Raw genomic sequence first — 15,852 nt, 5'->3', positions numbered from 1 at the left:
TTGTATTTTATATTTACTATTGGATTCATCGCTCCCTTGTGATGAATTGGTATGACACTTGAATGAGTTGCCTGATATCACTTGGACCAGTATGGCAGCGTCAGAAATAAAATGATGGACAGCTGTGTTAACTTCTAGAAAAACAAAACAATAAACCGACACAGATTATGTTTAGACCCGCAGCTTATAAATAGAAATGCAGTCCAAGAGTATAAAAATATTACCCCTTTGAAGTGGCTATGGACAATATATTTCAAATAATACTGTATTAAATAATAATGTGAAAACAATGTCATAACCTTCAGTAGCAAACAGATATAATTAGTCTCCTTGGTGAAGAAAGTGGAGCCAGATATTTCCCTCAGCAAAAATGAAGCTTAAAGAGAATATTAGACTTACATTCATCAGGAGGAATAATGATAATGTTCCTTCATAACTAGTAGATATGCTCACTCTTAGCTCACAAGAAAGGACTTAAAAAGTGATGATGTGATAATGCTGTGTTTGCAACTTTTTCCAACTGCCCACTAGTGGCCAAAAGATTAGTTTATGCAGGTTTAACGTATATATTAATTCTACATTTGAAACTATTATCTATATTCTACTGAAGCTGGCAAAAATCCTCTTTATCACAAAGAAATGCAAGAAGTCCTAAAAAGGCAAATGCGTCATTGCTTTCTAACATAACCAGTATAATTGTGAATCAAATGAGTACTTTGGTTCAAATTAGGCAACTAAAACTATCGTGAAGGTTGAGGAATGATTGTGCTTTGTTACTGTAAGTGAACTTTTTACGTTCTGTTTTACTCTAGTTCTCACAAATGTTTCTGACGTAATCAACCGTTACCAGCTTCAGTTAACATTCAAAACCTTCATTTTTATCTGAGACTGTGTTGGTTCTTGTACTAAAATCAATCTGGAAGTGAGAGCAATGGACCCATTTTCTTTTTACATTTTTATCACAGATTGTATTTTTCTTAACGTATCCATTATCATTTTTCCTGCACATTGTTAGCCCGGTGGTTTGGTGGTCTAAACACTAACACATGTGACGCAACATGAAGGCAACAAAGTAACAACGAATTTAAAGTAGCCAGGTATTACACAGAGCATTATGAAAAAAGTCAGACAGATGCTTGAGTTTCCTGGATGTTCATAGCCAAGATGCACAATATTACACTCCTAGCTATGTTCCACTTTCTGGGGACTGTTTGTATTTTTTATCTGATTTTGTTTTACAGCAGTCTGAGAAGCATGTCTAAGAATAGCTGAGTTTCCCCCTGCAGATACAGTTGTGACTGAGCAGCTCTGACTGATTATGCTCTTTGTCCTGGAGGGGAACTGTACACGCTTAAAGCTCCAAACACTGAGAAATAACCAGACCCCATAAACTCTCTGCAGAACTGTCTCATTTCCTCATTGATGTGATTGTTTTGAATTTTTTCTTACATGATTTTGCTGCCCATGTACAGTCGCCACCAGAATAATAAAGTCTACTAGCTTGTTTATTCAAGGGGAAATGTAAATTAGAAAGAATTTTGACTATTGATTTGTTAGGAAATGTCAATTGTCTCCCAAAGGTAAGCGCACATGGAAGCCTAAATTATTTATAATGCCAGATCAATAATTGAAAATGAAATAATATAGTCATTGAATGGAGATAGAAATTAGATTACATTTGCCACAATTTATCGGTCTATTTTTTTTAACTTCATAATGTTGACAGAAATGTCATATTTGTTTGTTTGATTAAAAGTGGAACAAAATGAAATAGGATGAGCTGACTTGACATTTAAACCAGAAACGTCATGTTCTTTATGATATGTTGCATCTATTTCATTGTTTTAAAGTCATACTAAATATGTTTATTCAAACAGTATGTTGTTGTTCTTGACATTTAAACCAGAAACGTCATGTTCTTTATGATATGTTGTTGTAAACCAGAAACGTCATGTTCTTTATGATATGTTGCATCTATTTCATTGTTTTAAAGTCATACTAAATATGTTTATTCAAACAGTATGTTGTTGTTCTTGTAAATATACACGCTCTGTTTTTCCCCGACAGGAATGCCGGACAAAGAGAACATAAGCAACAACTCAATTGTTTCTGTCTCCAAACATCAGAATAAGGTATTTTTCCTTACACACATGAATTATGTATCTGATTTATTGTTACCACAAGTTATGAAAGAGAGAGAGAGAGAGAGAAAATGAGAGGGTGAGACAATGCTGGTTCATTGGCCTTGTTCCTGTCTCGCAGAGTGTCACTGTACGTGAACAGCTCGACTATACCTCGTTCTGTGCTTCTTTTTTTCCTGACATAACGGCACGCTTTACCGTTACTTGGCTCTCCGAGAGAGGATGGAAAACAGCGCGGAATGTGAAGTTTGTTTAAAGTTGGTCTAAATATAAACAAGATTAGATGACTGGAGTTTGTGTCTCCATCCGTAACAGTTCCTGTCCCACCTTTCTCCTGTTGTCGTTTCCTGCGTTGATAGCGTAGCAGATTTATGATCCCCTGTGCTTTAGTCCTCCATAGAGTTTAGTCACAACACGGCCACAAGAGTTGTACTGTTATGTAAAGCTTGTATTCCTTTTATGTAACAAACAAACTGATTTGATTTACTTAAACATACTGTGTATGAATAATGCTTACGAAAGCCCAGCTTCTTTGTGGACAAATCTTACTTGTAAATAAATAATGAACTTAAAAGCCTTCACACAAATGCACGAGTTGAGCTGCTCTCTGAAGCATGCAGAATGCACTTTAAATGTCAAAGCCCCACAGCCCACCCCATGGCCCCAGTGGGGAACAAAACACATTCCCATACAGTAACTGACATTATCTGTGTCCCAGTTAAGCAATTGAAGACAGCAGTCAACATTCTGACAACAGACTATTATTTTAACTGAGAATCAATATAGAAAGACATAAGTTCAATTACATTTGACAGCTAATGTGTCAACTGTGAGTCATACGGTAGCACAGAGGAAGACATCCTGTGGCCCGTCGTGAGAGGAAAAGCACTTGACTTGTCAGACATGCTGTTGTTTCCCGTGATGTATTTGATTGCCAATTACTGCATTTGTGTTTCCTACAACAACAAACCTTTAATTTCACCCAATTACTGTGAGGCTGAACCCTAGTCTTATTGTCATGCATGATGTGTTTTATTTCAATTTTTCTTATATTTTGTTTCCTTTTTTTTTTTTTTTTCTTTTTTTTTTTTGCAGAAGTCATTCATTGAAAGTCCAGCCAAATCCCACCTTAAATGCATTTCTCAGGTAGTAAATACAATCATCCTTCTGTATGTAGGGACTGGTCATTACCTGTTTATATGGCAGGTAGTCAGTAGGACTCTACTGTGCTTAGATTTAACTTGAGTTTGACTGTGCAGGTCCCTTCTGAGAAGATACTGCTGGCGGGGAAGATTCTCCGTAACGCCATCCTCTCCAGGGCGCCTCACATGATCAGAGACAGGAAGTACCATTTGAAGACCTACAGGTTAGAGGGCATCTTAATTCTTTAATATTTATGAAAACACTATAGCTTTTGTCCACAGTGGAGTGCCAAAATCAACACAACATTTCTGGCTGAACATACAGGCTCCTTTTTGGCAACACCCTGTTAACAGTTTAGTAAAACAACAGAAAAAAAACTAAAACAAACAAGAACAGGTCAGTTCAAATAGTAAAAACAGACACAACATATACTGCTCAGCCTTGTATAAGATCTTATACAGACCGTTTCTGTCGTTTCTATAGACAGTGTTGCGTGGGGACAGAGTTGGTTGACTGGCAAATACAGCAGAGCGCATGCATCCACTCTCGTATTCAGGCTGTGGGCATGTGGCAGGTGCTGCTGGAAGAAGGTGTTCTCAACCATGGTGAGACTCTGGGTGAGTTCTGAGTCTGCCGCACAAAGCAGTGATTATTAAATTAATTCGAGCCCTGCTGTCTGTGTCTGTGTTGTTGTGACGCAGTGGACCAGGAGCTGAGCTTCCAGGACAAGTACCTTTTCTACCGCTTCCTGGATGACGAGCAGGAGGATGCTCCTTTACCGGGCGAGGAGGAGAGGAAGGAGAGCCAAGAGGAGCTGCAGGACACCTTGCTCCTCCTCTCGCAGATTGGACCTGATGCCCACATGAGGATGATTCTGAGGAAACAGTACGACTATAAAACAATGTTCTCTGAAGCAATTTAAAACAAATGTTGTTGTGCTTTTCTTTAAACACTTCCTGTTTTGCAGTCCGTCTGAAAGAACAGCAGACGATTTAGAGATCATCTATGAAGAGCTGCTCCATATAAAGGCCCTGTCTCACCTGTCCACCACTGTGAGTTATCTGTCTTATGTGACAATATGAGTCATGTTGTCACTGTGCAGGCATTAAGATTGCTTCTGTCTTCAACTTCTCATACTCGTGTTACATTTAAGAGCAGAGTGAATGACATGATGCAAGCATGCAAACTGCACACCCCCTGCACTTATTGTATGTATTTCAATACTAATCATCACATATTTTGATTTCTGTTCCGCAAGTAAAATCATTAATTTGCATTGCTGCTGGGTTTCACTCAAAATTGGGTGAGAACTGCTAGAAACACACATCACATTTTAACTGGCGGGAGAATAACACTTTGCATGGTTGTACTCTTTCTGGTTGCTCCATGTTTCACTAAGTAAACTTCATTTCTGTTCATATTGATCCTGCTGAGCTATAAATCTGTCTGCAGGTAAGGAGAGAACTGGCAGGAGTGCTGGTCTTTGAGTCTCATGCCAAGGCAGGAACAGTGTGTAAGTAATGTGGTGGAATAAGTAATATGACGGTAATGATCTTTTCCAAAAATCAGATACCAAACAATTTAATTTAACAGAAGAATCAGAATGAATCCAACATAGGGAATACCAGACTACCAATGCTGTTCTTTGTTTCTTTTCTCTCTCAGTGTTCAATCAGGGCGAGGAGGGCACATCATGGTACATTATTTTGAAGGGCTCAGTCAATGTTGTTATCTATGGAAAAGTAGGTATTTCTCCAGATGAGATCACATTATTTCCTAAATCTATAAAATGATTATGTTGCTCCGACCACGGCATTAATTCATTGGTGAGTAACGGATCGGTGTGTGTCGCAGGGTGTTGTTTGCACTCTTCATGAGGGAGACGACTTTGGAAAGCTCGCTCTTGTCAATGATGCCCCCCGCGCTGCCTCAATCGTCCTGAGAGAGGACCACTGTCACTTCCTGACAGTTGACAAGGAAGACTTCAACAGGATTTTGAGGGTGAGTTTCTTTCGATGCTTTTACATGAAATATTTAAAATAGTTATATTGCCCTCTGTTGGCAAAACCTCAGCACTGCAGCCATAAAATATTTCATGTATCCTTTGAGGTAGTACTCCAGCCGTCTGCACCCATTAGTCAGCTACATATTAATTATGTTGGTAATGACTTGTGTTACTTCAAGCTAGAGATAAAAGGCAGCGTTGGGGTTAATTAGCCGTGGACGCAAAACTTTAATCTTAGAGAGAGAGATAATTTACTCTTCTGGCTGAAAAAGAGCAGCAGAGATTTGAGAGTCTGCACCTGGATGTCAATGAATATGATGCACCAGCAGGTAAGAAAGTACAAATCTAGTAACAATGAACTGTATAAAGATATATCCATTTAAATGGATTGAATATGTAAACACTTTCTGCTTAACACTCAGCAAAAGACAGTTTCCCCTTAAGTAGCTAAAGGTTAAAAACAACATTCCTGTTGGCTCTTCATTGAAGCTAATATGATGTTTACACTGAGTGAAATATTTAAAACCAAGACTCTTTATTTTTATGGTTGCACCATTCCACCAAATAAAAATATTACAAGTGTCTTGTTGATTATTTTATACACCATTCCCCAAAATGTAAGCTAGTTATCTTTGGAAACTTGAACCTTCTACCTCATCAGGGGTAAAATACGTAATATAACACTGAGAAGTAATTCAGTGTCTTAGATAAATAATAAATAGTTTAAACAAAATACGTTTCTACTTGAAATACATTCACATTTCTTATGAGGTAACTTTCACCACACCAGGCTCTCGACTTTATTGCGTTGTCATGCACTCTGTTTAAGCCTCCTGCCTGCTGCTGTTAGCGTGGTTGTGTGCTGACTGTGTGCCGAACAAGCTGACTAATCCACTGCTCGGTGACCAAAGACAAATGTCATGGCACTTTCTGCAGCAGGGAACATGACGGCTGGCTCGGATGCAGAGAGCAGAGAGGAGTCACACCTCTCTGTAATGTTGAGATGATGGTGTCAACATTGTGTTTGGTTTATGACGTGCTCGTGTTGGAAGGGACACCTCTCATTCCCGAAAAAAGAAATAAGCGCAGATAGAATGACATGCACACAACCTTCCAGCGTGTTGTTAACATTATTATAGCTGTTTAACTGTCAGCTCGGACAGCTTCCTGCTCACTCGGTGTATTAAAATGCATAACTTACGTGTATGCGCTGTGTGTGTATGTGTGTATTTGTGTGAAGGATGTGGAGGCCAACACGGTGCGTCTGAAGGAGCACGGCCAGGATGTTCTGGTGTTAGAGAAGAGTCTCAGCAGCGGTCAAACCTCCAGCCACGGAGCCTCGTCCTCCCATGACAAGTAAATGTACCCACAATCCAGTGCACCGGTTAGAAGCTCAAATGCAGTTCTAGTTGACCTTTTATAGTATCTATTCAGTCAGACAGCAGGACATAGTAAACTGAAGTTGACTATAATTACAATATGTTACACTTTGTTACAGTCAACAGTGAAATGTGCTTTTAAAAATGTTGATGATGATTTAGCACATCCTCCCTTTTTTATATTGAGTCAATCGGGATATTTTGAGATATCTTTGCAGTCTGATGTAATGTCAAAGTTATATATGACTTGATTTAAGGTCTGGTGTTACCTATCATTTTTCTTTCTTTGTTTTCCGTCAACAAATCTCACTTGAAGTTACAATTTGAAGATCTTGTTTCTCTTTTATTCTCTTTGTGGTAGCACCATTGGCAATAAGCTGTTATTGCAGGTGTGTTAGTATATTGAGTTAGTATGTTGAGTTAGTATGTTGTCTGTTGCGTTAGCTCCGCCTCTCTGCTGGACCAAACTCTGCAGAGGGATGGACAATGCAAACCAGTTTAACCACCATTCCATTACCTCATTCGCAAGTGACTTAACAGACATGTATTTAATGAAATTCTTCGAGATTATTACTATCAATACAAAAACACTTTTTCTCAAACATTTCTGTCTTCCCCATACTTTCTGTTTCTCTCAGCTCCGAGCCCATTGGTTCCTGCTGAAGAGATTAATCTTTTAAATCTTTATCCTTAAACACATTGAAAGCACCTTGTGAATACTGACTATCAGTTAGTGTGACAGCAGATGCAAAGGCTTCCTGGCCATGTCTGAAGCACAGGCACAGAGCAATCATGTGCACTGCAGCCAACAAGAGTTATCTTACTAGAAGCATCTGTCACTGCACCACTGTGGCTGTAATATAGAGGGACACATTAATGGTAATGATGGCCCTCGCTCCTTGGGGAAAAAGAAGGCCTGGCAAGTCACAATTACTTGTTTGTGGTTGCCCTCTAATCAACTCGGCTCCTCACACATGAGAGTGTCAAGACTATGAGGAAAACACAACATGTCTTGTGCAACTCCCTCTTGTGATAATGAAAACAACTGAGGCTGGATTGCGTCGATTCTCCTTCACTGACAAGATGCCCCTACATTTTTATGTTGGCTTTTCTGACAGCTCTAAGCGCAGACCGCCCTTAATCTTCAACCGGGCCAAGAACCCTGTGATTGTTAATAGGATTGTTATCAAATGAAGCAATCACAGACACACGTTCAAGTAAGACAAATCAGTCTGAGGGCCACAGAGGTGTCACAGATCATTTAGAGCCAGTGTTTCTTGATTAGTAAAGGGTGTGTTTTTGCTCCAGATACAAGGTAATGTCGGGGACCCCGGAGAAGATTTTAGAGCACCTCCTCGAAATGATGCGATTGGATTCTCAATTCACAGAGTCAGGTACTACTCGGCATGCAACTTTCAGCACGTCAGATTAGAGCCATCGAATACAATCTATCCGTATGATGATCATTTACTGTGAAGGGTTTTCCTTTGTGCCGTATATTCTCTCTGCCTTAGAGTTTATCTCCTCTGTCCTCTACCTGTTGCTCTGCACTGACCTGTTAGTTGTCATCTATAATTAGCCACTCGTCACAGAGCTGATCTAATTACTCTCGCTAGTGTGGATACATATGGTCTTCATTTGCCTGCAGATGTGACAGAGACAGCGCCATGCAGGATCAAGGCATGGTGGCTCTGGAGGCCCTTTGATCTGCTCTAACACAGGTGTCTGACATAACCTTCTTTTCCTGTTGTAACAGACTCGGCCTTAGAGGACTTTGTGCTCACGCACTGTGTCTTCATCCCAAACAGTCAACTTTGTCCGGTGTTGATGGCCCAATATCCTTTCAGCACGGTGCTACCTAATGTCGTAAAATGTGAAACTGACCTGTAAAAACCCCTTCCTACTCTACTTACACTGTTTTGATCTTTAACTGCCGTGCACCTACCATGCCCAGGCTCTGCAGGGCTCTGAACAGGAAAAGCTGGACTACACACTTATTAACAAGCGCAGGGTGATCCGCCTGGTGATGCAGTGGGCTGCTGTACATGGAGATCACCTGCAGGAGGAGGACGTCTCTGGGGCCTTCCTAGAGGTCAGCATATAGATACAGTTAACAATGTATCCACTGTTATAACTACTGCTCTAAGTGCAGCTTGCTAACAATAATAATAATGTGATTTAATATTCAAATGCAAAGTCAGTGTTTTCATTTGATTCTGTCTTTCTGTGATGTTGTAGACCAACATTTAACAATTTAAGTCAGAAGAATACAAAACACACAAAAAACAACAACCGTGCAATAACAGTCATGTAAATAGTACCTACATATGCATTTAGGGAGGTCAAGTAGGAAATTATGCCCAAAAAGCAAGCAAATACCTGCATCTGAGATGTCCAGTCATAAGCGGACACCTGCCAACCAATCAGAGTAGAGCATTCTCCCTTGGTGACCATGTTATAAAACAAATGTATGAGTCTTAATAAATGTTTACAACATGGTTTATACTTGTCCTGATGATACATACTTGGCCTGGGTATGAATAGTGCCTGCATGTACATGTTTGTTCTTTGATTTGTGTCTATGATATAACTCCAGATGTTACTTAGTATTAATATGTTTTTGTTTACTAAATGTTTCTTTTTATTTTTGTTGTCTTTTGCAGGAGTTTCTCATGGCAGTATCTAATGATGCCAAAGCAGTTCCGGCCCTCAGGGATCAACTCACAGAATTAGAGAGAAGTGTAAAGCCAAAGTAAGTGAATGGATGAATCTTGATCCTGAAGCTGGCCATGTGCATTTATCGTTTTGTAACCAGCGTGGTCCTACTGTTTGTACACATAATTAAAAAGCAATGGGCAGGTTTTATTGGTAGATGGACAAATATGTGCAAAACAGTAACTTTAATAGTTGCTTATTGTTTAATGTTCTAGCACTGAAGATGCCAGAGTCTCACATAAAAAGGTATGACACTGACTGTTCTTTTCAAATTAAAGTTAATGTGCAAAAATGTCTTGGTAACTGAACCTGTTCAACTTTACAGCACAAAGTCCTACTGCGGCAGTTTAGTATGGGAGATGAGAAGCTCCAGAAACGTCAGCCCATCAAGAGTAATGATGAAAGTGAGTAACGAATGTGGCTCCACATGCTTAGCTCAATGTGTGATGCAAAATGTGAGGATCATATCAGTACACTGTTGATTCCACTATTTGAACCTTTTATTCAGCAATGTGTTAACCTCATCAGGTCTTAATTAGACTCTTACACTTGTTTGTTTGATACCTGCCATTTACCTGCTTACCATGTAAAAACACATGACCACTTGTTAATGAGGATCTTATTTAGTAAGATGAAATTAGTCATTTGTATTTTTCTACCTCTTTTGCCAGCATACACATCATGTTGCATTTATGCTTAATCAATTTCAGTTTACATTGACATTCTGGACAAAGGAAGCTTCAACATTTTGAATCCTAACCTCTTAAAATAAAGCAATTTGTGTTGCTTCACTTTGGTAAATCAAGCCAGGATTTCACAAGAAAAGCAAAGATTTCACAAGAAAAGCAAAGATTAGATGAATTGTATATAGATGGTTGTGAATCATCTCACGCAGCTTTGGAACTATTGCTCTAATCCGACTGCCTCCATCTTGCCAGCCCTGCTTTACCCCTCCTTCTTTCCTTTTTGCTGACAGTCGCATATTTTTCTCTGATTCACGCCTCCAGTTCTGCTCAAAGTCTACTGCTGTGACCACACCTACACAACGATTCGTGTCCCTGTGGCCGCCTCAGTCAGGGAGGTCATCGGTGCTGTGGCCGACAAGCTGGGGTCAGCGGAGGACCTGCTGCTGGTCAACCTCAGTTCGGCAGGAGGTGAGAGCGGCGGCAGCTACATGTTAATCAAATGTTTAAAGGTGGCACAAGGGACAGCCCGAGCAGGGTGACGTACTAATGAACCCCCAGTTGATTTAGTGAAAAAATAGATGCCTTTTCCAGACTGTGATGGTTGCTACAGTGGGTGCTGAATAATGGCCTTTAAAGCAGCTTGGGCTCAGTTTTTGTCATGACATTCAGTATGAGGCTGTGGGTTGGACTTAGTGTCTGCTCCTTACTGTTGTGATATTCCATTGTCTCTGCCAGAACACTCTAATGCAGTCTTACTTGTCCGCACTTAACCTTGCATTCTCTATATTGAAGGCCTGCTTATTTATTTTATTGTAGGCTATTGTATATATGTAAACATGTTTGCTGCTGCTTCACTAAATTTCCCCCTGGGAATGAATAAAGTAATATCTTATCTTATCTTAAGTAAACGGATGCAGAACGGTAGCTGCTCTTTTACTTGGAGCTCATTATCATACAGCTCATATGTTATATCTCTAACCAAAGCTTTGCAAGAGTAAAAATCAAGGTTCTTGCATTCACATACAATGTAGCACGAGAGAGCACTTGTATTACAGATTGTAATACAATTGTAATGGTATGTTGTCCAACACCGTCGACATCTCTCAGTGTGAAGGTCTAAGACTTCACAACTATCTCCACTTTGTTCCAGACAAAGATATATGAATAAGTTCTCTACAGAAATACTAGCGGCTCTGTGAGGCTGCACTTTGAGCTAAATGCTAACGGCTAAACAATAATAACTTGTTGTTAAGCCGATGTGTGGAGCAGGTATAATGTTTACGTGTTCAACATCTTAGTTTAGTGTGTTAGCATGCTAACATTTGGTGATTAGCCCTCAACACAAAGCTGAGGCTAACGGTGTGTCATAGTTTTGCGAATTATTGAACGAATGGACACTAAAAAGTAGAACATTTTGACATTTTGATGGTGCTATAAAGTTAGGGGATCACCAAAGTTACATGAATGGTTGTACCCAATTTGTATGGTAATCCATCAAATAGTTGTTGAGCCATTTCAATCAACAGAAACAGTAAAGTTGACCTCATGTTGGCGTTATAGAAAAAGTCATAGAATCACCCAAGTCTGAAAGGAGTCATCCTCTGAGAACCATGAATGGTTGTACAATATTAAGTTATCCATCAAATAGTTATTGAGGTGTTTCAATCTGCAGCAAAGGGAAAGTGAAGTGACAGATCCCCATTTTAGCAATGCCAATAATGGCAGGAGAGAGTCTGAGCTTTTTACATGATTTGGGGGTGATCCTCTTGGTCTTTTGAAGGATATATTATTAGATAAAACTGACAATCTCCATAAAATAACAATCACAAAATCAAATTGTTTAAAACCCTTTTGTGTTTTGTTGTTTGTTCTACAGAGAAAGTCGTCTTTAAGCCCAATGATGTCTCAGTGTTTTCCACTCTGAGCATAAATGGACGGCTGTTTGCCTGCCGGAGGGATCAGTTGGATTCTTTGGTGGGTTAATCTCTAATTACACAGCACATTCTCATCATGTAAAAGAGGCAGACTGAAACCCTATGCACAACTAATCTTTATTTTGCTCAAAACAAACTTGTATCATTCTTTGTACATGCTTTTAGAATCCATCTTGCTTTTAAGTAACCCAGTAAATGTGTAGATTTATTTTTTATATATGAATGTTTTTATTACGTGTAAGCAATCATTGTGTCTTTTTTAACATTTTAATGTCATTTGTATATTTATGTATATTAAGAAGACCTATCCCTCCGTTATTCTTAGCTGCATTCAAAATAAGAAACAGTACAAGATTATCAAATATAAAAGACATCTTTTTTTCTTGTTCCTCTAGACCCCTTTACCCGAGCAGGAGGGTTCCTCTACGGGGCTGTTGGCCAGTTTTGAGTTAATGAGCTCCAAAGATGTGGCGTTCCACATGACTTCCTATGACTGGGAGCTTTTTCACTGTGTACATGAGGTACGACTGTGATATGAGATCTGGTGACATGAGCAGAACTGATTCATTACTAGTACACCTGCTTTAATGTTACAGCATGAATTAAAGTTCATTTGTTTTAATTATTTCAGTTGATCCCCTATTTCGTTCACAATAACTGTTTTTCTTTGGTGTCCAACAGCTTGAACTCATCTACCACACATTGGGGAGGCAAAACTTCAAGAAAACCACCGTGAACCTGGACCTGTTCCTGAGGAGGTTTAATGAAATTCAGTTTTGGGTGATCACAGAGATGTGTCTGTGTTCTCAGTTCAGCAAGAGGGTGCAGCTTCTCAAGAAATTCATCAAGATTGCTGCTCAGTAAGTGGACCGTGTTTATTCTGCTTTTCTTTGACTCAGCCTGCAGTTTTGTTTATTCACTACTCTAACGGATACCTTTCCATGTTTTCTGACAAAGCTGCAAGGAGTACAGGAACCTGAACGCCTTCTTTGCTATCATTATGGGACTAAGTAACCCAGCGGTGTGCAGATTGAGTCAGACCTGGGAGGTGGGTACCTGGCTGTTGCAAAGTTATTCTTATCCTACCTGCAAGTTAACCTTCGGTGACATCTGTTTTCACAGAAACTTCCCAGCAAATTCAAGAGGTTTTACGGGGAATTTGAAAACTTGATGGTAAGTTGAAACGACACCTTTTGTACTTCGAAGCGTCTCCATCTTTGAGTTGTCCAGCATTTCTTGCACCGTCAGCTGGTCAAGGGTTCACAAGCATCATCCTCGGGCTGCAGTGTGATGGATCTGTTTAACACGGTGACGGCAGATCTCAGAACAGTGTGATTGTTTCCACAGGACCCGTCCAGGAACCACCGGGCGTACCGACTGACAGTTGCCAAGCTGGAACCTCCCATCATTCCCTTCATGCCGCTGCTGATCAAAGGTCAGAGTCGTTGATTTGATGACCATTTATTTTCAATGTAACATCATTTTGACACAATATTGTTGAATATCTTCTTCAACAGCTTTAACCATCTAAACAATTGATCTTTTACAGACATAACATTCACTCATGAGGGCAACAAGACGTTTATTGACTATTTGGTCAATTTTGAGAAAATGGTGAGGCCCTGAAAGTTCAGATTATTTTTTAGCTATACAGTTAATTGCTAATATCTGTTGCTGATTATAGCTCTTTGTTTTTCAGCGGATGATTGCTAACACGTTGAAAATAGTGAGATACTGTCGGAGCCAACCATTCAGTGAGTGTGCATCCAAAAGGTTTATTTCAGAGTGATGGAAATTGGGAGCAAATATCAAATGGTTTGATTACAAATAATGTATTTAAATTGTACTTCAGTTCCCTGTTAATCTTTGAGGAAATTACATTAATTATTTCATTTAATAATTAATTTGACAATTTTGACAATTTTGACTCTTTCCAATTTAATCAGCCCCAGATTCACCTCTGGCCAGCAAGAACCACCCAGAAGTTCGGACTTACGTACGTCAGCTCAAGGTGATCGACAATCAAAGGACGCTAACTCAGCTCTCTCACGGACTTGAGCCCCGCAGGTCTTGAAACCACTCAGGGACAGAAATGTTACACTCTGATGCTGCTTCACTAAATGCTATGCGCTTGCATTTGGATGCATTTACTCCAACACAGGCAGTCACATGAGGTGTCAGATAATGGGATATTGTTTCAGATGCCTGACTTGTTAAGGCCTTTATTACAGTAATTTGTGATACTTTAACAATAGTAATTGTTGGTGGGTGAAGAACCTCTCATATCACAGCGCTGCAAGTCAAACAAGAGCGACAATTGAGGGAATTAACAAGCTTTTGAGAGGATCTCATTCATCAGACGTAAACACTGTGTGACTCTGAAGCTTTTAAAAATGCAAAGTCTTGATATTCCTGATATTCAGTTATTTCGTATCTTTTGTATCAAACAATATTTATACGTATTTAAGTTTGTGAGAATCGTATGTGTTGTATACTGCATGCAAAGAGTTATTATGATTATTTGCCTTTTTATTCGTGTCAGCACATTTCTCTTTGAGATACAGTAAATGTCTGAAAGCCTTTTGTGTGGTGAATGTATTAAATATTTTAGATGTATTTGTGCGCTGTATTGCCATTTCATTAATACATTGTTAAAAATTATGGCATGTTAAAATAACTTTTGTAGTTTGCAATTTGATTCCCCATACAATAAAATAGATTATGTGTTGTGAATCAGTATAATGGAGTATGATGTTGCTGGTTGCTTAACGTCTTAGACTGATAAGGAGGACAGTTTCATTCAGATGTTGTCATCTGAGGATTGAAGAGGAGCACAATATGTGGAGCAATAGAAGGTAAGAACCCCCAATCAGAAGTCAGTATCATAATCTTCTGGACTCAGCTCTGAAGGAGCTGAATAATATTTATTAAAATCGAAGTGACCGTCGAAGCAGTCTTGTACAACATTATGACTAACTATGACACAATAATAATAAGATAATGTATGTATTATTAAAATGCAGTGGTGGAAGAAGTATTCTGATCTGTTGCTTAGGTCAAGAACAGTAACACTGTGTGATACTCTGGCTGTTACAATAATAAAGTCATCCATTCTAAATCTAAAAAAGAACAAAAGTTTTAGCATGCATAGTACCAACAGTAAAAGTACTGGATGTAAAACAGGATGGCCCGTTTCAGAATAATTCATATTATATTACAGGATTCTAATTATTGATGCATTAATATATAAATTACTGTAAAATGTTTCAGCTGCAACTACTGGCTTAATTAATAATAACAATACATCATGATGTATTAGTTGATTTCTTTTTTTGTATTAATAACCTGAAACTGCAAAGTGATTAGTAATTGATATTGTCAAATAAATAAAGCAAAAAGTGGAAAAAGTGAAGAGTATTCGCTTCTAAAATGTTGTTGAGGTGAAAAATAAAATAGTACGGGATGGAAATAATTATGTAAACTGCAATCACCTCAAGTTTGTACTTGAATGTAGTACTCTAGTATCATAAGATTTACTGGCACACCTGGGAAAGATAAGAGCTAATTTGTGCACACAATGCATACAAATACGTTTAAACCAGAGTGAGAGGAACATTATAACACAATGACATTTGACAGAAGAATAAAAGCTATAGTGTTACTATGAACCTATGAACTATTCTAATGGGGACCTCGACCGGTCCGCGGACCACACATGGAGCACCACCGTCCTGGGACGGTGTGGAAAAAACAAGTTCGGAGAACCTCAGAGTCTGTCCCACTTCGGTCCAGCGGGGGGCGCTGTTGTCATTGGGATCGCGAGTGTCAACGAGGGCAGTCCAGTCGGTG

General features: G+C 39.2%; 1 protein-coding gene across 1 annotated transcript in view; it reads left to right on the top strand.

Moving 5' to 3' along the window:
- rapgef4 (Rap guanine nucleotide exchange factor (GEF) 4) overlaps positions 1-14,736 on the top strand; it is a 32,575-nt gene extending 17,839 nt beyond the window's left edge. Inside the window, exons 6-31 of the mRNA XM_034561347.1 lie at positions 2,068-2,132; positions 3,237-3,287; positions 3,401-3,507; positions 3,768-3,889; positions 3,986-4,169; positions 4,252-4,336; positions 4,737-4,797; positions 4,950-5,026; positions 5,139-5,285; positions 6,530-6,645; positions 7,977-8,062; positions 8,425-8,503; positions 8,610-8,760; positions 9,332-9,420; positions 9,599-9,629; positions 9,709-9,787; positions 10,391-10,537; positions 11,946-12,043; positions 12,399-12,524; positions 12,685-12,863; positions 12,961-13,051; positions 13,126-13,176; positions 13,351-13,438; positions 13,553-13,617; positions 13,703-13,757; positions 13,950-14,736. Of these exons, the coding sequence (XP_034417238.1) occupies positions 2,068-2,132; positions 3,237-3,287; positions 3,401-3,507; positions 3,768-3,889; positions 3,986-4,169; positions 4,252-4,336; positions 4,737-4,797; positions 4,950-5,026; positions 5,139-5,285; positions 6,530-6,645; positions 7,977-8,062; positions 8,425-8,503; positions 8,610-8,760; positions 9,332-9,420; positions 9,599-9,629; positions 9,709-9,787; positions 10,391-10,537; positions 11,946-12,043; positions 12,399-12,524; positions 12,685-12,863; positions 12,961-13,051; positions 13,126-13,176; positions 13,351-13,438; positions 13,553-13,617; positions 13,703-13,757; positions 13,950-14,077 (2,558 nt within the window). The 3' untranslated portion in view covers positions 14,078-14,736. The remainder of the gene's footprint in view (positions 1-2,067; positions 2,133-3,236; positions 3,288-3,400; positions 3,508-3,767; positions 3,890-3,985; positions 4,170-4,251; positions 4,337-4,736; positions 4,798-4,949; positions 5,027-5,138; positions 5,286-6,529; positions 6,646-7,976; positions 8,063-8,424; positions 8,504-8,609; positions 8,761-9,331; positions 9,421-9,598; positions 9,630-9,708; positions 9,788-10,390; positions 10,538-11,945; positions 12,044-12,398; positions 12,525-12,684; positions 12,864-12,960; positions 13,052-13,125; positions 13,177-13,350; positions 13,439-13,552; positions 13,618-13,702; positions 13,758-13,949) is intronic.
- The last annotated feature ends 1,116 nt before the right edge of the window (positions 14,737-15,852 follow it).

Source organism: Cyclopterus lumpus, chromosome 21 (genome assembly GCF_009769545.1).
Source record: "Cyclopterus lumpus isolate fCycLum1 chromosome 21, fCycLum1.pri, whole genome shotgun sequence".
NCBI lineage: Eukaryota > Metazoa > Chordata > Actinopteri > Perciformes > Cyclopteridae > Cyclopterus > Cyclopterus lumpus.
The sequence above is the reverse complement of the archived record's forward strand: the minus strand, read 5'-3'. Positions and strand labels throughout refer to the sequence as shown.